The following is a 21,493-nucleotide window of genomic DNA, read 5'->3' as shown; positions in this document are numbered from 1 at the left end:
CTTGTTTGTTCCCTTTCTTTGTCTTTGATTCAAATTAAAGATAGCTGTCAAGCATGATTAGCAGGTTTCAATGTGACATCCCAAACATCTGCTGAGAATATATTTGTTTTTCTGGTTGTTGTTTCTTTTCTGAGTCAACTGTTTTTACTTCTGGGAGAAAATGGGCACGTCCCCATTGTCCCCATTGTTGCTCATTCTGGATGAATGTCTCCTCTGTATAATTTGTTCAAACAGATTGAGTTTAATTGGAATGAGAGCTGTCAAGAAAATGTCTGTGATGTAAAATGTGCAACAGGAAAACAATTGATACGAGATATAGCTTCTATATATAGCTTCTATATATATATATATTCAAAGACAAAGTATAAAATATAAAGAGTACCACTTTGATCTTTTCTAAGAATGTATTTTGATTATGTAAATGAGCACTATGATTCTGCTTGATTTAAAAATAACAAAAAAAAGGCCTATTCTATATGGTGTCTCTCATATCCTTTAGGTATGGGGATAAAACAGCAGCATTAAATAAATGCATGGTGATCTTCTGTCTCCTGTTCATATTTAAAAAAAAAAAAAAAAGAAAAAAAAAAAAAGCTCTGTCTATTTACCAGCACTGTGTCAGTCAGTGAGACTGTATCGTGAGGTCCGGCCTTTCTCACATGGGCTTTGGATGCTTCAAAACTTTCTTGAGGGGTTTCTTTTTTTCTGTGTTTGCATATTGCTGCTGCTATTAACAACTCTGATCCAATCAGCCTCTGCTATAATGACCTTTGTTGTGTAATTGATCGAGGATATTCCATTTTAATGCATCAACTGCAAGGACTTTGCATTTACTTACAAATAAAGAGAAACATTTACAGAATATGTCAACACAGCTGCTTGGTTTGGTTTTTTTTTCTTGTTTATAGAAGAAGTAAGTCAGAATGGAAAAGTTTATTCCTGCAGTGGGACTTGTTTAAGGTCAAAGCATTTTACTTTGAAGGTCGGATTTATGTGTTGATGAAGAGCTTTTGCCCTGAAAAAAAGAGTGGCAGCAAACAAGCCAGATGCTTCCCCCTCCTCTTCCTGTCTTTGTAAGTGCTAGTTGTCATGGCTCAGAGAGTCAGCACTCAGAGTACAGAGATGCCTCTCGGTGCCATGGCAACCTGTCAACAAAACAAGCCATGCAAACGTACACTTTATACGTTTACTTTACAGGACGACTCTGATTGGTAACTGGCTGTCAGTTAGTCAGGCTGTGGCCTTTCTAATTAGCCCAAAGAGTTTGACCCTCCCTATAGAGCAAGATAGGTTGCATGAACACACACTGCACTGGCTGCTGGTCAAATACAGTGCAGTGATTTCACTCAACAGCACAGATATTTTACCGGCAGGTTGGATCTAAAAACAAACAACCAAAAAAAGAAGGTAAAATTAGAAACTGATTTATGCAGAAAAGCAGCAAAATACATATCTATCTTCCTCAGTATTAATATCACCATTCCTCTGTGTCAAAGTCATGGTTCATGGGAAGAAGTTGGCCAAGGAGACGCTGCTGCCGTCTGTGCTGGAAGACGATGACGCAGAAACAGAAAGTGAGAAGCTGCAGCTGGGGGAGGTAGGAAGCTGACCGTCCAGCCAAGTCTCAAAACTCTTGAGCAAAGGAAGTGTGATTAACCAGGTAGGCAGGTGAAGGCATGCAGAACTTTTCAGAAGCAAACTTTTGAGGATTGTGAGACTGAATAAGATCAGCAGAGGGTGTATTTGGTTTTAGAGAGGGGGTCTTAACCTCAACATCATCTCATCTCCTGGTATGTCTGAGCATATACACTCAACAGAAACAGGCTTGAAAAATACAGGCTAATGAACTGCTAGTTCCTTTTATGTTAGGACCTCTCCTTTGACCTTTGTTCTCACATGAGTCTCACCCTGACAGCCTGTTTTAATTAGGCTTTTTTTAGTGCCCTGGAATATAATAATAATAATATGTGCAGTATCACTCACATGCCAAATAATGGTATTTCTGAGTAGCCTATTGACTCCTGTAAATAACAATGTATGACATGGCTGACTTGTGACACATCACAAATAAAAGGAGTGAGAGACAGCTAAAACAGCTTCTGGTTCAAGGGGTTAAAGGGAGGTGGGGTGGGGTCATTACAAAGACTGGGAGGACGGGAAGATAGCTTAAAGAGACAAGCTGAAATGGTTGATGCACACTGATGGACTCAGTTGTCCAAAGTGTAGATATCGTTTTTTTTTTATTCTCCTGGCAAACCGAGCGCAGCCATCAAATCTCCTCACTCAGACTGCCAACAGCAGCCAGCTTTGACGAGTCACGACGTCTTACTTTCTCATTCTCCACCCAGCGAGGAGCGAGCCGGACAGAGGTCGACGTGCGTGGGCCAAAGGACCAACGCTCAAGCTCTGATGGGAATGTGCTAGACAGAGGTGAAAGAGAGGGTGAAGAGAAAGAGGAGGAGGAGGAGGAGGAGGAGGAGGAGGAGGAGCTGGGAGGAGAGGAGTTTGTGATCTCTGACGAGGACTGCGACACAGATTTGGAGCTGGAAGGTATAGAGAAAGTTGATTTTAGATAGAAAAAAGGAGATAAATTGGCTGGGAAAGTTATTAGATTTTGTGGGTGTGATGTTCCCTCTTTGAAAAAAAAATGGGGAAATGGCTTAAGTAATTTCATCCTGTTATTTTCTGTCTGACATAAAATTTTACACTAGGCTCACAAAGTATTTTGATAGTGAGTTTTAATTTGATCTGGAGGAGAACATTCATTGATAAGGCAAAACTCACCCCATCTGTTAATCTTTTCCCTACTGTCTTCTCATCATTACTCTCTAAATGATTTCAGAAAAAGGAAAAAAAGAAAAAAAACCAAACAAAACAGAAACTCCTCCACACGCCCGCCCACACATGCAGAACCCTGTTCTGCATCTTAATGATTTCATCTCAGTCCTTGTGTCAGAATTCCTTTTTCACCAGAAGTGAAAACCATCTGGTATGAATGAGCCCCCCCCCCCCCCCCCCCCGACAGGGCGAAATCAGCCACAAGGGAGTTTTCAATATCACACTTTAAAGGTCCTCCTCCGGGGGAAACTACCACATCTCTCCCTTTTATTCAAAAAAAGATATTGAAAGCGAGCGATCCAGACAAACACACTCCAGCCAGTGTCTTTGTTTATGTTGCAGGTACGGAGGAGGCATACGACCCGACGGGGCAGACATACTACATGGAGGCGTGTGAAAGGTTACAGGTCGTGCCTGCCTCTTCCTTCCTGCGGCACATTAGAGATAGCGAGCTGTCCATGGCGCATTATGGACTTGGGCCTCAGGTACTTTTAATCATAAGTTAGGGACTGTATGAAAATTATTAGAAGGAGAGGGAAGTGGAATTGGGGTAGGTAGGTTTGGGAGAAAGTTTGTTCATGTAGTGACAATAATACCTGATTACTGAGAAGAAAAACTGGTTTATCTAAAAAATGATTGACGGTAGTGTTTGACAAAGAGGTAAAGGAGAGGCAATATGACTCCAAATGAATGACATTATTGCTCCAGCCAAGTTAAAACCTGATGACAGATTAATGTTGTGTTTACAGTTTGTTTCCGCTGCCCCCAAGTGGCAAAAAAAAAAATCATATATCAGTCTCAATAAGTTCTCAAGGGAAGACGCAAAAGAAAATATTAATAACACTGGGGATGCTTAATTAAAAATGAAATATTGAAATATCCAAGCCAAATCATTTTCATACATTGCCTTAGACTGTCTGTTTGTCTCAGCTTCACAGCATGTAAGAGACCTTTTTCCCTTTTCATTCACCTGTTCCCCTGTTTCACCTTGGGGGGGGGGGCAGCTTTCTTGTATAAGAGCCACAAATGTTTGAACCTCCATGTAGAGATGTCCTCACATACCACATGCGATTAAAAGGTCCATGAGTGAATGCTGGACATGTTCAATAAGATTAGACTCTAACGCTATTTCACATCAGCCCAAGACCTTTGTTCAGTGAGTGACTCATTAATTCAAAGTCACATTCTCCTCCAGGGGACTGCACTGATCATGAGAAAGTCTGGGGAGCACTGTGTTAAGTTTGAAGTGAGCTTGAAGGAGTTTTCAATTCTTTCTTAGGAAATAGATCAACACACATACGTACTGTATATTGGGTTATATGAGAACAAAAACATGTAGACACAATATTGCCATTATAGCTGATACTCAACAGGACCATATAATAAAGCTACATTTACATGGGGCAAAAGGTGAAAAGGATTTGCTTTCATTTAGGAACAAAAACAAGAACAAAGAACATTCCCCCAGATGTAAATGAGAATTTAGATCTGCATAATGATCTCTCTCCGAGTATAAATCAATACAAGCAGCCACCACTCTCTTTGAAGAGGTGAAGGACTCTCCACTTGAATGTGTACTGGTAAGATCTACATAATGGGCTAGACTTATGCAGTCTACATATATATATAAACATCAATATATAGACATCGATCAACCACAACACTAAAACCAGCTTGATTTTGTGTGTGATGGGTGTACACAGATACAGATCTACAAAGACAATAATCAAAGAGGCTTTTGGCGGGTTTACATGTTACATTTAAGTCATATATTCCAGAAAAAACATATATCTAGTACATTTCTACAGTTAACTTTAGCTAATTTTAACCCACATGTCAGCAACAAATAAACACATTTTTAACAGTTAATCAATTTAAAATTGCTCTGCAGTTGTACATCTGTGACTGACAGGAGAGTACGTCCTCTGCAAATGAGAAAAATGCATTGCCTGGAGCTCTTAGCAACACAGTTTGACATTTTTACAGACTTTCACTGGTCCATGACGCTGTAAATTAAAGTTGTAAAAAGTAAATCCATTCCTTAACAAGCCATTTCCCAGGGTTTTGGCCTCAGTAACATTATTCAGGCAGATTAAATTGGATTTTGAATAAATCTTCATCTGTCAATCATAAAGGGTAGAAGTAAAGAAACTAAGTGCAGCAGCAAAAAGGTTATTTATTTAATGTTTTGCAGAACGATAGGCTTCTCAAATCATACGGAAAGATACTCTACGTGCATTTAAACACACCATCCTCTGATGGGGGTTGTTTCTGCTCTCCTTTTTCTAAAGATCAAGTTAGCATAAGGCTTCACGCACTCAACTTTCTCATTAGCCGTGCTGGAAACTATAATTTTCATGTTCTGCGAGCTTCATTTCTGACCCACGCCTCCACACGGCTCCCCTTCTGCTTCATTTGTCTCACACAGGTTTGATATTCCTCTCTCCCTGTCTTTCTCTCTGCCCACCTGCATCAGTACATCTACTCTTTTAACTGGAATACAGATAAGAAAACATGCTGCAGTGAACAAACAGAAGAATTTCACTTTGAGGAAAGGCATTGGTTGTGTGTTTGCAGGGCACCAAAGCACTGGCGGTTCCCCTGGTAACCAACACTTCAATACTGAGGCTGAACCTGCGAGATAATTGGATGGAAGGAATGGGCGGAGCTGCTATGGCCAAGATGTTGAAGGAAAATTGTTACATTACAGGTGGTTTCACTGGGCACTCAAGCATGCACACATTTTTTCTTCCTTTTCCCTTACTCTGTCTCACCTCTCTCTTGCAAAAGAGCCACCTGCACTCCCACTCGTGAGCCACACTCACCTCAATTATATGCCACAGCACACGATTTAACATCTGGGTCCCTGTTTAATATTTTTTAAATGTCAGTCATATGTGCAGTTCAGGAACCTATAGGGCAATCTATGGAGAATGACTCCTGTGAGTCATGCAGGCTCTTCCATCATGCACCACTATTCAACTTTCAGGAGTAATCCAACTTTAGGAATATCCAGTATAACAAATTAGTTGCCAATGTAGACATTAGCAAACACTGAATTTCATTTTAAATGAACAATTACACAATAAAATAAAAGGATTCGATAACATTATGAGAATTACAACAAAAGTTGTCAGACGATAATGTCTTTTCCAGATTGCATGACAATTTATCTGATGGTCTAATACAGTGGTTCCCAACTTGTGGGTTTGGGCCCACTGGTGGGCCATGAAGGTATTGCAAGTGGGCCGACAAATCATTTGCAAAATAGTACAATTTTGGTGAAAAGATGTAATTATAAAAAAATGTTTTAAAACGAAGAAAACATTGAAAACAAACCCTACATTGCTCTTTTTTCCTCAAATTAAGATTATTACATTATGATGTGATAAGCCAATCATGGGAACTTTTATGTTGTCGCTGGGCGTACCACTCGTTTGCTATCTCAGTCTGATTCTGCACTAAAGGATTACATCCTTGGCAAAAACTGGAGTATCAAAATGGTTAGCTGATGGCAACAGGATGAATTAATGAGAAAGAGAGTCAAGAGACAGAAGTGATCTCTTCCCCGTTAAACAAAAAAGAAAAATTGAGCTTTCCTTGCTTTCAGTTTAATCCTGAATATTTGATCGTCATTAAAATAAAAAGTGCTCTGAGAATGTATTATTTAGCGTCCGTGTTGTTTATCAGGTCAGATGTGGGCCGCAAACATTTTTGAGATTTTCAAGTGGGCCATGACTTGGAAAAGGTTGGGAACCACAAGATTTCATTCACACCCACAAATGTCAACCACGTGGTGGAAAACTCTGGGAATCACCAAAATCAATAGGATTTGTCATTTGGGAGCAATGCAATTATCACATTATTTCAGCAAAAGCCAAAAATACCAACCTGCTGGTGGCATTTGAAGAAAAGGTCAGAGGATCGCCAAAGTCAGTAGATTCATCCTCAAGGGACCATGAACGTCCATACAACACGTCATGGCAATCCATGCAATAGCTGTTGAGGTATTTCAGCCTGGACCAAAGTGATGGAGCGACTGACAGGCTGATATCGCTACAGAGACACGCTAACAGCGCAGCTAAAAATGGCAGGTGTGACCTTTGGTTTGCAATTAAAGAGTAAAACATCTTTTGAACTGGTCTAGAATTCAAATGAAGTTTTCTATATTTCTTCCCCAAGGGCATTTTCTCAAAGAAGAAGTGATGAGTGAGAAGTATGTCTGACAATATCCAGAGCCTTTAGATAATGCTGAACCTTAAATTGAAGAAAGGGATGGGATTCATTTTGGATGTTTCTTTTCAGGAGTTGTCAGACTACCAGCACATGTTCCTCAACTGATTTACAGTAGAATGAGATCATGGAAAATACATAAACTTTTCCTGACACATAATGGGTTTTTTGACTGTCCTCTTTCCACCATACATGACCTCTGACCCGCGTGTGTTTGTGTGTCAATCCCAGAGGTGGACCTATCCGACAACAATCTTGGGGATTACGGGGCCAGAGCCATAGCTGGGATGCTTAAGGAGAACAGCACCCTGGTGAGCCTGAATCTGTCGGGAAACCATTTCACAGACCGGTCTACCGAACACCTCGGCCCGGCTCTCATCACCAACACCAGGCTGCAGCACCTCGACATCAGCCACAATGCTCTGGGAGAGCGCGCAGGTAGCAAATCAATTAGATATACACAGTAAAAGGTCTCATACTTTCTGTGAGGCTCTACCCTTTCAAAGAATGAAACAGTACCCATGGCTGCCATTTTTATTGGGTTGATATTGAAGGTTTGCACCGTGGTTACATATTTTCGAAACTTTTTCCCATCAGCAGCACCAGATAACTGAACTTCAGGACCCAAAAATTACATGCGGCATCAATAAATAGCAAACAACATTAGAAGAGGTGTGAGTAATGAGGTGTCAATGGGTCCAGTTTCTTTAGGCAGAGCTGTCTCTCTCTCAGACAGATTTTTTTGTTGTTGATTTGTGCCAAAAAAGATAACAAAAAACTGCATTCTGACGTATAAACTATGTGGCCAAAAGTATATGGACAGCCAAACAAAGCATGTGGACATGTTGTTGTGCAGCTCTGGTGCTGTTTAAAGGCCCTCCACCACCTCTGGTTTCAGCTCGGCTGCAGTTCATCCTGAAGGTGTTGGAGGTCAGGGGTCCCGCTTTAAAACTTCAAGACTGTTGTGACAAATTTGGAGGCACGCTATTGTCTGAAATATCATTGTTTGCTGCATCATTAAGATTTGCCTTAACAGCACCAGAACAAAAGTACACCAAAATATATGGACAGATATGCATACAGTAATAAAGTTCAGATACCTTTGGTCATATAGTATAAGTCAGACTGTATATAAAGTCGTTTCTGTAATGATCTCAGGATACTGCAATTATTCTTAAATATTTTTCACTTGGACATAATTCATAAATTTTCCATCTACTGAAGTTAAAAAACAGCACATTTCAGCCTAGCAGAATCTTTTAATTAACTTATATGTTCTTTTGTTCACACATAGTAGCAGTAGTTGTTGAAAGCAGCTGTATAGGTGAATATAAAGTGCTGTTTTTCTGCCTTATTAAATCATTATTGAATATACAATAAATCCCTTTAAACTGACCAATAACTGTGAGGAGTGCAGATTCATTTAACATTATGACTGTATGCAATTACTGGTATCGACTATTATAGGATTTTCTTTGGAAATCCATTCTCATAAAACCCACTAAGAGTTTGCTGTGATGATGTAGCCTTATCTCTAAGCAGTTGCAGGACAGCAGGCAGCAGCAGACTGTGGCATTCAAAGGTCAAGAACGTTTCGCCTTCATTAAAACCTCTTTCAATTATCATGCGGATGAGCTTTCTGACAGGCACCTTGCGGAAGAATGGCAGACCAGGATACACTGAGCATCTGATGTAGGTAATTGAAAATAAATCTTTCTGTAGGAAAGGGGACAACACCATGTCTCATTGCCATGCGCGCGGCTATGATTCATCCCCACATATTCAATTCTGTTTTCTCCCCTGCTGAAATATCAAAGGACATCCTTGTGCGATTTGAGAGCACTCTTCCATATAGCAGGTCCCTGAGAGAAAGTATACCACTCAAACACTCTGACATTCATGCTATGATGTTATTGCTTTTTCAGCCAAGCACAGTAAGAGCGTCTTTTTCTATGATTATGAGCCACTGAGTGCCATGCACTGTCTTATCCCTGTGATAAAGTGGTTTGAGATGATGATGGGGATCTTTCTCTCTAAGGTCTCAGCCTCTATGGTCCTCACTCACTAGTGCTTTTATGCCATGAAACACACAATCACGCCATCTCAGTGGAATTTACTGCAGATATGATAACTGGCACCTAAAGAGCACAGAAGTGGTTATTTGTGTGATTGACTTTAAAAAGCACTTCCAGGTACGCTTTCTTACCACTAAAATATTTAAACAATGATTAACACTGAATATAACAATGATTATACTATACTATACTATTGCCATTTTGGGGGAAATTTGACATTCTTGGTTTTTTACAAATGATCAATATGCAATGATAAAAACTTTTTTAAATTGTGATTTAATTTTGTCATTCTGCCAATAAGTTTTCTTATTTCTTTCTCTCACTCCTAAGGGCAAATCCTCGGAGACTCTCTGTCAGAGAACACGGGGTTGAGATCACTAAGTCTGGCCTGGAACGGCATTAGAGGGAGAGGAGCTGTGATGTTAGCCAATGGCCTCGGGGTAATGCTCCTAGAAATCAGTGTTTGAACAATATATTAGTTTTTGAACTCATGTAAGACAAAAGAAGATCTATGTAATACAGAGAAAGATAAGACCAGGATACTTTTTGTTTTTTGCTCTTCAATATTCAGAAAGAAAGAATCAAAAAAACATTGCTCATGTCAGATTGACACACCTAATATAGCACTTATAAAACTGAATTTGTTTTGACAACCACATGTGATTGTTAAACATCTCATACTAAAACTTTCAGCATTAACAGTCTCAACTCATACTCTAAAACTAAAATGACTAAAACTCCTCTCTTAAATTTGGCCACAATAGCATCACTGAGGTCCAACAGCGATGTTGGCCGATAAGGCCTGGCTTGCAGTCAGCATTCCAGTTCATCCTAAAGGTGCCGTAAAGTTGGAAGTCTGCTATTGACTAAATTATGCTTGCATGCTGTAGTTTTAAGGGTTCCTTGATTGAAACTAAGGGGCCGTGAAAAACAGCTCCAGACAAAAGTACCTAAAAGCAGCTGGATAGGTGGACAGCCATGTCCACACACCTCTGGCCATATACTGTACAGAACATAAGGTATTTTCTATTGAAAGGTGAATTGGCAAAGAGTTTTGGATTAGCCATCGAGATTTCCCACAGCAACATTAGTGAAAGCGTCAACATCATGATGTCTTGTGGGGATGCTGGTTTGAAAGTATAAACAGAGCTCGTACAGTATATGATGATCCAGTAATGCAGCTTGGTAGAGAATGATATAACCTGGCTAACATGCTCAAACTACAGTTTGAAACAGCTCCCTGGTCTTGTATTCACCAAGCTTCTCACCACAGGAAGGGCAGGAAAGTGTATCAGCCTTTTTTTCTTTCCATATCTGAATAACCAAGATGGTCAAGAGGAGCCTGTCTCTAAGATGCACTGACAGGTTTGAGTGATTAATGTCCTGAGATGCTCACTTTAAATTAAGGTGTGTCTTTGGCTCTTTAGTTAATCTTAATAGAGAACTTCCATTTGTTTAAATCTCCATTTATCAAATTCTTTTCTGTTTTTATAGGGAAACATTTCACTCAGAACAGTGGATTTGTCATTTAATGGCTTTAGTAAAGAAGGAGCCATTGCTTTAGGACAGGCTCTGAAAGAGAACAACATTTTGGAGGAGCTGAATATGAGGTATGAGCCTTTGTTATCTTGGTATCTGATAATCAGATTAGTCTACACTAACTGAGTTATAAGAGGCGGAGGCAGCAACTTCACATTAGATAATTAAATCTTAAGTCATGAATGAGAGCAAATGACATCTCGTTTAACTTCTCAAGCAAAATAAATCTCGCCTCACAAATTTCCAGACATTTGTGCTCCATGGATGAATAATGCCATTTAAGAAATAACACTTTATGATTGCTTCCCTCACACTCCAACACACATTTTGTTTTTGTTTTTTTTTGTTTTCTGCATTTGTTTCTTGCCACAGTAACAACCGAATACCCCCTGAAGGAGCCATCCGCCTCACCATGGGCCTCAGAGTAAACAAGACAATCAAATCCCTGAATGTAAGCTGTCGAAAAGAGATTGGTTCTAGCTTCAAAAGCAAAGGGGGGCATCAGTGGATAAAATGGGATAAATAAATGGATCACTGTACTTTGTTTTAATGTCAACACCAAAGCTTCTCTGGGGCTCATCTCAACTGGAGAAGACACTAAATTAAGTTACAGCCTGAACATTAGATATTGATTTTCTTGTGCTCACCTGAGTTGAAAATGGAGTTTGGGTGTTTGATTGCATATGCAGGTCCAAAAATCTTACAATGAGCAGGTTCATCTGGGAAGTTCATGATGTAAAAATGAGATCAGCTATTTTAAAGTTTCAAGGTTCAAAGACACAGTTCAATTTGTATCTGCATTAGAGGCATCTAATTATTGCAACTGTTCTTTTCCTCTCCATATAGTCTTCTTAAAACAATTGTTTTGGTTTATTTTATGTGGAGAGTACACAATAAATTACACTAATGTGGTGATGAGCCAAACGTCTAAGAATAAAAAAAATTGTTCTGCATTTTGGGAAATTTGAGTGTTAGATGAGAAAAATTATACCACTCCCTTTCATGTCTGTACCATTAATATGAAGCTATCAGTGGACAGACACAGGCAAGATGTTTCCAGTCTTTCTGCTAAGCTAAATCAAGCTAACTGACTCCAGGCTCCAGCTCCACAGTTAACACACAGAGTGGTGCATGATCTCCTCATCTAACTCTGTACCATAAAGCAAAAATGTTGAACTATTCCTTTATAATTTGCTACACCAAATAGAGGAATTATTTTCGAGAAAGCTGCAAAGAATGAGGACCTATTTTTAAAAGCCATTGTAGCCTTAACAGTATATTTCATCAGATGCATAACCAACAACACAATAAAGACCCTCTTTCTCTGCTGTGACATTATTGGCATATTCTTACATTTATAATGTTTGTCTTTGGCCAGATGGGCAGGAACCCCATCCTCAGTGCTGGGTGCTATGGTATCCTCAAGTCTATACAGGAAAACCCAGATTCAGCCATGGAAGCATTAAACTTTGCTGTAAGTCACATATACTGTATTTCACCTTTGTAAGAATTTCTGCAAATCTTTTTGCAGGAAAACTTATTCAGTAGCTACTCTGTGTGTCACTCTTTTTAGGGCATCCCGGTGAACCAGGATTTTGAGGACTTGTATACAAAAGTGAAAGAAATATTCCCTGCGCTTACAATAAACCATGGGGGCAGAATTGGCACATTCAGAAAAGCAAAAGCTTGAAAAGCGTTACTGTAATTGCTGTACTTTTATGCCAGAAGAGATGGAAGGAGTCTTGTCAAAGCTCTGTGGATGTTTTCATCAACAGATGAAGCAAAGGACGGATGCCTGCAAGGATATCATCTTTTAAAAAGCTGTCATTTCTGTAAAAAGATCCACGAGACATATCCTTCTGAATAAAATGCATTTTGAATATATAAAACTGGTTCAATGTTAAATGAAAATAAAGATATTTCCGAGGTAGTTTGTTCATTTTCTAAAAGAAACGCTACATAAACAGCTTGTGTGCCATTAGCAATACAGTGTTGTTAAAGCTATTGAACACGGGTACAGGTATTGAGTTTGATTCATTTTAGGTATGATCTGATTTGATGTTATATAATGTCAGTGGGTAGAATGATGGAGAGGATCAGAGAGCACTGCATTGTGTATGAAAAGAACTGAAAGTGGGTTGCACAAAAAGGATTTAAGTACTGCATGACTAGTCTAATAGAGAAACCAGATTTGAAAGAATGGGTCACTATTAGATAAGAGACCTGTTTACTGCAGCCGGACAACTCAAATAGTGTCAGATACAGTAAGCAGTCATTTGGAGATGTGTCCCTCCCACACACACCCAAAGAGGATCTCCAACCCAGTCATTTTATTTCATATTATTTATAAAAATATCAAGAATATCTGGTAATATCACTTACATTAGCCTGGCCTATGTTATCTTTAAATGCAGGGATGGAAAGTAGCTAAACTATTGTTTTTAATACTGTTTTTAAATACGATGTTGAGGTACTCAATGTACTTTACTTGAGTTTTATATTTTCTGTAACTAAATGAGGAAAGGAAGAATGGCTGTAGTTGTAGTTCCTTTGTAGAGAAAGAGTTTAAGATTTTCCATTACAAATAAAAACACAAAAACAAACAACAATTCAACAACTCGACCACCTGCACTCAACTGTAGTTAGATATAACATTAAATATTACAATAATATTCACTTTATCATATAATGAGTTCTTTCACTTCTGATAATGTAGGCCTACATTTTGTTGTAATACTTTACTTCTATGACAATAAATGACTAAACTTTTAGTAAAATATTGAATAAAGGTATTTTTGCTGTGTATAATGATTTTAAATAGTTTCATTGTATTCTTCTTCTTCTTCTTCTTCTTCTTCTATTATTATTATTATTATATTAATGACTATGCCATAAAAAGTTACAACACAGTTGCAAAATATACAAAAACCACATAAAACAACAACATTGAGTTGTATATAGGATATGTATAGCTATAAATCATCCCACTGAAACAGTATCCTATACATAAAATTTAATCAGCCAGGACATTGATGGTTTAAGTAAAGGATCTAAAAGTCTTTAAACAGATCAAATTTTTGTCAAGTTTCTCATTATGATGGAAAAGGGAAAAGCACGCTCAACTAATCAGGTCTGATCGATTGTGCGTATTGATCACTACGTACTGCGTCACTCAGTCACGCGCGTTTTTAAATCTCTGGCGGGCTAAAGCTAACCCACTTTTAACTGGATTAAACACGCCAAAGCATCACTGACACGGGGGTAAACATTAACCAGACCAGTGTGTTTAAGTTTCAAGAGAAGTTTTTACTTGGCAGATCAACATGGCGACGTCTACTTCAGTGTGGTCTAAAGGACAGATGTTGTACAGGTATTCTGTGAATCTGCACCAGGCGACCAGGTAATTAATTTATTTCTAAATGTACCATTAGCTAAGCATTTATTAAAATGTGTTATTTGGAAGCTTCGTTGAGTGATTTTGCCAAGAGTATATTTAATTCAATTCAATTCTATTCGGGAACTATCTGTAATTTAAAGTTAGTTAGCTTTTGAAATTTAACCCGCAAAATGAAACGTAATGTAACTTTTCTGTTTGCTTTACGTTAGCCAGCAAACTTTACGTTAAACCAAACTGCTGTAACCGCTTCCTAACCGTCGTCTTGTTTCCGTCAGCATTTTCTCAACTGTGTGACTTTATATATTTTATTTCTTGACTCAAGTGTAACACATTTTGCTAATGATATTGGCTAAATGCTAAGGTGCCTAAATGGGTATGTATATTACATTGTGTGGTACCTTTACGTCAGAAAACAAGGTCACTATTTACACAACAACAAGGCATTCTTCTAAATCTGCTTCAATCATTTGCAGGACCTTTGAACTTTGTCCTGTAAAACTGAACTAGATGCAACTACCCATTGTTAACAATTTATCTGTACCTCCACATTGTATGCATTTTCTCTGTGGCTGATTCAAAAATAAGTTCTTGGCTTCCTTTTAATAATATAAGGTTGTTATTTTTGGGAGGGTGCCATGGGAAATTCATTTCTAATTATAGTTCCCAATTAAAGCCATTGGCCCATGGGGTTATCAAAAGAGACGTCCCACTGACCTTGAAAGTTTGTGGATTTTAGAATAATAAAACAAAGGCTTAGAAAGTGTTTGTGAATTAACAGACGGCCTTGAAAGTCCTGCATATAAGTAAACATATGCACAATATAGCTCCCTAATCCATAAGTGGGCATATACCAACTGTTCTCCTTGGGCTGTTCTTGGTTCAAATCCCGTGAAAAATCCTGAAATTGAGGTTAATGTTGACATGGACATTGTTTCAAAATTATCAGTTATGATAATGAAAGTCAGTAAAATGGCCTTGGATTAGATGTCCAGCTGAATCGGGGATCTCTGTTTAACACTGTGATGGAACATATATATTTTTTGTAGCCAGTGTGGTAGGAAAATTTTAGTTGTCCATTTTTGCATTCAATTGTAAGTTTTTATGTCTTTTTGTGTATTTCTTTTTTCAAGTTTTGAACTCACATTTTGGAAAGATGACCTATATGTAACTTATTTAAATACCAGTAATATTTTTGGCACTGTTATGTGATTTTGAGTTATTGATAATTCACTTTTACTTTAATATAATGGTATTAGTATTATAGTTTTCTACAGCATGCTTTCCTTGAAATTGCTCTAGAAAGGACAGCCTGAACATATGACATATATAAGTCTCATTTCTCTGCTCTGAGACAGTTACTCATGTTCATGTACTGATTGGAGACTCTTAGATTGTAACAGTAGTTCATAAAGTAGATGATATTCCCCTTTTTATTCACTCCAGAGTGGGTGAAAAGAAGTTGTATGCCAAAGACACAAGCTACAGTGTTCAGCCCACTCACTCATACAGTATGCATGTTTTTAATATCAAAGGATATTAGCATGACTATCTTTTAGCCCATATGTCACGCACATCTTCATGTTCCTTTAAAGTTTTTCTTCTTTATAACGACAACTTCTCTGTACTATATTGTTGCTTTGAGTCTTTGTGAAACTTTCATCTTGTTTCTGTGTAGGAGGTTTTCAGAGAGCGGTGACAAAGGCTGGTTTCGTTCCCTATTTGTGCACACAGTCGATGCCAGGAAAGATGCCCACTCCAACCTGCTGTCAAAGAAAGAGACCAGCAACCTGTATAAAATTCAATGTAGGCATAAGACCTTTTACTTACTTGCAAATGGGGCTTTTTTTTCCTTCAAGCATGGGGTTACACAAGTGAATCTGATACATTTACATCATATTGTAATGAAATGGTTGCTGTTTCAAGTCTCAACTGTTTATCATCCATTTGTCTCTGCAGAAAACGGCAAAATAAATCATGCTAATTAAATTCAATCCACACTGGCCTCAGCAACCTCAGAAAATGAAGAGTAACAAGAAAAACAAGCACAGAATTGCGCCACAACAACTTATTTATTATACATGCATCTCATACAGGCAGCAACAAGTTATACTATAATAGTATGAGGTATCAAGTCTGTAAAGTTTTATAAGCAACATCCAAACAATTTGTCTGGTTTTCTTTTTAGTCTGTGGTGATAACTGTGTCTGTCTCTTGTAGAGAAATCTCTCATTCTCCCCAGGCTTTGATCTTTTTTGTGGCGTACATCACACCATGTAGGGATTTCAATTTGAACACTCTATCAGCCGTAGCCTATAACCTATTGAAAGCGAGTCATCTTTATATATAGAAGTCTTTGCTGAATTGGAGTGTGAAATTACTTTGTTGAAGAATTTGATTGTTGCTTGTATTTTAAAAAACACCCATTTCTGATAAGTCTGGCTCTCCTTCTTTATATTTTAGTTCACAACGTCAAACCAGAGTGCCTGGATGCTTACAACAGTCTAGAGTGAGTATGTTTACTTCTTTAAAAGGTTCCCTGCATTAGCTCCACCAATCAAGTTATGTTTTCAGTCCTTTGCTTGAATTATTGGGACCAACTAATTAGATTTTGATGATGATACAAGTTTAGGGTTTCCCCCATCAACAACACGGTCTTTATTCCATTGTAATGGTATTCTTGCAGAATCATAAGATTAATTTAGCATAAAAATAAGGTAATAGGAATAATGTTTTGGGGTATAATAGAAATTTGGATAATTGTAGACTTTATGCAGTGTGAGTGCCCTCTAGTTGGCCATCATGGTGAAGTGACAGTCTATCATAACTGCATGCACATTCAGAGTCTGTGCATGTGTGTCCATGTGAAGAGTTTGTATTTAATTATTTTATGCTGACAATAGGGCAGAGGTGCAACACAGGCTCCATCAGGACCAGGACTACCCATGTGAGGTGGTCGGGAGCTGGAACACCTGGTACGGAGAACAGGATCAAGCTGGTAAGCAGCAGTGTAACACTAAACAGAAAAGATGGCAACAAGTTTTACCTCTTATTGATCACAGTCTCTGTCATTTATGTATCTGTATTTATCTGTATCAAGGCCTCATGAACACTTAATATCAATGGCTGCAGTTCAGCTGTAAATTGTTTGGCAGAGCATCACAGAAAAATGTACAGACACACAAACACACAGTGATGACTCACTGCCACCACTTCTCCCTCTACATATGATAGTTTACAGTGGATAATGTACATTTTAGTGCATTCAGTGGCAGTGAAAAAGTGATCACACAGTGATGGAGGTACTGTATGTGCTGGTTGCGTGGGTGGCATCAGTCCTCACACAGTGTTGCAGTGACATCTGCTGTTCTGTTTCTGCAGTGCATCTATGGCGATACAAAGGAGGATACCCAGCCTTGACTGAATGTTTGAAGAAGCTGAACAATAACAAGGTTTGCTGCAAACCCCTTTTGTTACACAACAGGACATTCATTGCAGAAATGCTAAAAAAAAAAAAAAAGCTGATATTTAAAGTGCAACTTAAACTGATTTGAGTTTTATCTTGACTTTCAAAATTGTAGTAGAAAAGTAAGTAATAAAGTAAAAGTAAAGTATTAAATAGCATAGCTTTGTATATTCCTTTGTTTCATTGAAAACATCTTCATCTTTCCTCAGGAGTATTTAGAGTTTCGCAAAGAGAGAGCGAAAATGTTGATTTCAAGGCGGAACCAGCTTCTTCTGGAGTTTAGTTTTTGGAATGAGCCCCTGCCCAGACAAGGACCAAACCTTTATGAAATGCGCACCTATTACCTCAAGGTACCTGCCTATATTACACATATAAAATTTGCATGACTTTTTAGGTACTTAAACATTCCATATATTTTTGAGCTGCACAGTGCAGGTACTTTCAATTAGCTGTGTAACCTTTTTTTTTTTTTTTTTAAATCAATTTATCACATTATATAACATTTTGTTTTGCATGGCAGCTTCCACATCAATTGACTGTGGGAACCATACTGTCTACTGTATATTCAAGAGCCACTATTGTTAATATTGGTATGAAAGTGTAGGGCTCACCTTTGCTTTTACAACAGGTAACACTCCAAATGGATGCTGCAGCTTTGGCATTTTAACATTTTATACTTTTAGGTTACTTGTTTGATTTGAATGAATGATGCAATTATTGTCTTTACTGACACACAACACTTACAGATTATATCAGCTACTGACAGGACACATTTTCACTGCATCATTGCAGTGCACATTAACCAGGTTACCTATTGTGTTCTGTACAATCATACTCATATTTTACATCTTGTCCATTTTAATATTTGCCCTTCCAATACTGCCTGTGTTATTTACACTTATTCATAACTGTCTCATTGTATTGAGGAGTGATTTTTCACAAATGGAGAGTAACTAATGAGGTGGTTCATAACATAGCTATGATTAAAATCTATGTGCTCCAGTTTTCCTTGTAGATTGTCTTAAAATAGCCAAGATTTGCTGTTGTACAGGTTTGACTGTGTTGAATCACTTTTATTGATTTAGGGTCTGTGTGTACATGTAAAAGAACTGTGCTGTGGGAAGGTATGATGAGCTGTGTCCTATGATATATTAGTTTTAAACCATGTTAATAGTTTAAATCTTTGCATGTTTTTCAGCCAGGAACCATGATTGAATGGGGCAACCACTGGTAAGGCTTAACAAACTTTAGATATAAAGTTTCCTGAACATTTTCCAGTGTAAGTATCAAGTGTTAAAGGTGTCTGGGTTATTATTACACTCTGAAAATGACATGTCTCACAACAGGGCGAGGGCAATCACATACAGACAGGAGAACAGCGAAGCAGTGGGCGGGTTCTTCTCACAGATCGGTGACCTGTATGTCGTTCATCACTTGTGGGGTGAGTATACACACATGTATTGTGCATGTTGATTTTGAAATGAAGTAGGTTTACGTTAGGCCATAAAGCTGAATGTTCTAATCAAGCCTTTAGAATAATACAACTCGCTAACCTGTTTAAGTGCTGTAACTTTCAGTAACGGTTAAATAATACTCTGCTCACTGAGATGAACCTATTAGGTCATTTTTGCATCCACAGTGAAGCAGAGTGTTTTACTGGAGTGATATAAATTCATCCACATGTAATGTGATGTACTGCATGTGGTTTGATGTGTTTTTTTATTTACAGCTTATGAAAGCCTCCAGTCCCGGGAGGAGACGAGAAACTCTGCCTGGCTGAAGGAGGGATGGGACGTAAATGTGTATTATACAGGTAGGAGAGATACACTCTGCCCACACAAATACTCCCAAGTAAAAATCTACCACTAAGTCACTACTGTGTGCTGCATTAAATTACTTTTATGTACATTTGTGTATTATACGGTACAGTTTCTTCGTGTTGCATAATGTAATATATTTGTCACAAATCTGTTGCTGTTCAGATCAAGTTGGTGTTTGAAGTTGAGACAGCAGTTCTACTACAATTATCATGACATTTTTAGAGTTTAATATTCCCAACAAAACATTTAGAATATAAATAAATATATAAAGTATTTATAAAGTAAACTTTTGTTGGTTAAAATGGTTGCCACAAAATAATATAGCTAAGATTTCATTCTGAAATGTGAAGGCAAGCGTGTCAGAGTACAAGGCAATGACGGCAATGACTGCAATTCCTTGTGAAGTGTAATGAGCAACAGATGAGAGAACAGCACAGGTCAATGCATATCTGATTTGGAACAGAACGTGCAAGTGGATTAAACACAAATGTGTTCGGCAAGCGCAATTTTGTAGCGACAGGATATGACAGCAGCAGAGTGAGCAGGTAAGCATGGGGATATTTACATTATAAGTTTATTAAAAAGGCGCTTTCTCCTTATTAACAGCGCTGTAACTTTCACAGTGTTTTTTCTCTACTCATAATGATGCATTTATAGTTAGTGAAATGTTTTAGCAGCATTAAAAGTTTTTATCTGGGATTGTAAAACATGAAAACAGTAAACCTGATATAAATGGATACATTAATGAATTTAACTCTACAATAACTGTACTGACCTATGTCAAACAATGAAATAAACCAGATGTCCCGCTTCTCCTTGAGAGAGGGCTTCATAATCTTATCATAAAGGGATGAAGTTGTAACTTGTGAATTTTATAGTTTTATTTATTAGTATGTTTTTGTAAAGGGAATTTTCAGTATGTCTGTGTGATTTTAACAAAGAGTTTAATGTTGACTCTTTAACATGTTTCTCTCTGTCTGTCCTTAGTGCCTTTGATCAGAAGCATGGAGTCTAGGATAATGATCCCCACTAAGAGTTCACCATTACAATGAGAAGATGACTGAAACCAGACAACCAAATGACCAAAAACTCATTCATCTACTGCCAGAGCAACATGGAATGAATCTTGGTCTTACTGATTGTATTTCTTTTTGTCTGCTGGATGATCTGTGTAACTACCAAGTATGTGAACAAGAACATTTTCTGATTTTATATTTTCACAACATTGTCAGAAGTTTAGGTCAAATATGTGGAAAAAGGAATGACAAACCAATTAAATACACATTTTGACTGTTTATGGAATATGCGAGTGCAATGTAGGTTATGATTGTGTAGAGCTTTTTAGCATGAATTGTGAACGGATCCTGCATTTGTTTTTCACAATGAAAGAATAGTCTCTAGTATTTTATGCTTGCATTTCTATGATTGTATATGAATCGCATTGAATGAGATCACACACAGCTTCAAAACTGTGACTGTAAAATGCATGGTTGATCAAATAAAACTTGTTAGACTACCTTAATCAATAAAGTATCTGACCATTTCACTGATTACACTTTGGATTAAGATGTGTGAAGCCTACATAGAGCATATGTCTACCTCCTAGTATGAAGTGGCCAATCTTTTCAAAATAAAAGTTGACAAATATGTAGCCTTGTACATATTGTAAATGCAGCATCAGTTTTACACAGAAAAAAATGTTTGAATAGGCAAACTGGATCTTGGGAGTTGCAGTTGTAGTCCTCTACATTTTAAATGGCAAGAGCCTGGTATCTTCATTTCCACAAGAGACATTAAAGCTAATTAAAAAAAATTACTGAGAAGTGGTTGAATTGAAAAAACACCAGATAAAAATGGACATAAAAAAAACTAATAGGATGTTGATTTGACTAATTGAGTCCATCAATGAAAAGACTCTTGTCTTAATCAAAATATACAAATCAATAATTACTCCAACATATTTATTTTGTCTGTTTTGTACGGTGAGACTATATGGTGGGCATCTGATAATTACACCTAATAATCTGCTGCTATAACAGCCCCCACTCTTTCACTCTTCTGTGAAAGATTTCCAATAGATTTTGGAACCAGGCTGCAGGGATTTTCTCCCACTCAGCCACTAGAGCAT

General features: G+C 37.8%; 2 protein-coding genes across 2 annotated transcripts; both read left to right on the top strand.

The window, feature by feature from the left end:
- Positions 1–1,319: 1,319 nt before the first annotated feature.
- On the top strand, positions 1,320–12,572 carry LOC111227360 (leucine-rich repeat-containing protein 74B-like). The gene is made up of 11 exons (XM_022752812.1): positions 1,320–1,407; positions 1,497–1,597; positions 2,349–2,550; positions 3,181–3,323; positions 5,416–5,548; positions 7,303–7,509; positions 9,477–9,586; positions 10,641–10,756; positions 11,058–11,136; positions 12,064–12,159; positions 12,259–12,572. Exons 2-11 carry the CDS (start codon positions 1,499–1,501, stop codon positions 12,373–12,375), a joined length of 1,302 nt encoding a protein of 433 aa, XP_022608533.1. The 5' UTR covers positions 1,320–1,407; positions 1,497–1,498; the 3' UTR covers positions 12,376–12,572.
- A 1,435-nt stretch (positions 12,573–14,007) lies between these two features.
- On the top strand, positions 14,008–20,970 carry LOC111227340 (protein NipSnap homolog 1-like). Its single transcript, XM_022752781.1, has 10 exons — positions 14,008–14,085; positions 15,758–15,885; positions 16,543–16,588; positions 16,983–17,077; positions 17,461–17,531; positions 17,755–17,895; positions 18,744–18,775; positions 18,892–18,986; positions 19,275–19,358; positions 20,353–20,970. The coding sequence occupies exons 1-10, from the start codon at positions 14,009–14,011 to the stop codon at positions 20,415–20,417; spliced, it is 834 nt and encodes a 277-aa protein (XP_022608502.1). The 5' UTR covers position 14,008; the 3' UTR covers positions 20,418–20,970.
- The last annotated feature ends 523 nt before the right edge of the window (positions 20,971–21,493 follow it).

Source organism: Seriola dumerili, unplaced genomic scaffold (genome assembly GCF_002260705.1).
Source record: "Seriola dumerili isolate Sdu_G_001 unplaced genomic scaffold, Sdu_1.0 BDQW01000177.1, whole genome shotgun sequence".
NCBI lineage: Eukaryota > Metazoa > Chordata > Actinopteri > Carangiformes > Carangidae > Seriola > Seriola dumerili.
This window is presented reverse-complemented; position numbering and strand designations above follow the sequence as displayed.

What these genes read in the sequence shown, in the direction of transcription:
- LOC111227360 (XM_022752812.1), top strand. Translation starts at nt 1,499, where the DNA reads ATGGTTCATGGGAAGAAGTTGGCCAAGGAGACGCTGCTGCCGTCTGTG. An exon ending in TTGGAGGAGCTGAATATGAG is followed by an intron (nt 10,757 to 11,057) that starts GTATGAGCCTTT and finishes TTCTTGCCACAG; the next exon opens with TAACAACCGAATACCCCCTG. An exon ending in TGGAAGCATTAAACTTTGCT is followed by an intron (nt 12,160 to 12,258) that starts GTAAGTCACATA and finishes CACTCTTTTTAG; the next exon opens with GGCATCCCGGTGAACCAGGA.
- LOC111227340 (XM_022752781.1), top strand. Translation starts at nt 14,009, where the DNA reads ATGGCGACGTCTACTTCAGTGTGGTCTAAAGGACAGATGTTGTACAGG. An exon ending in TGTCGTTCATCACTTGTGGG is followed by an intron (nt 18,987 to 19,274) that starts GTGAGTATACAC and finishes TTTTATTTACAG; the next exon opens with CTTATGAAAGCCTCCAGTCC. An exon ending in CGTAAATGTGTATTATACAG is followed by an intron (nt 19,359 to 20,352) that starts GTAGGAGAGATA and finishes GTCTGTCCTTAG; the next exon opens with TGCCTTTGATCAGAAGCATG.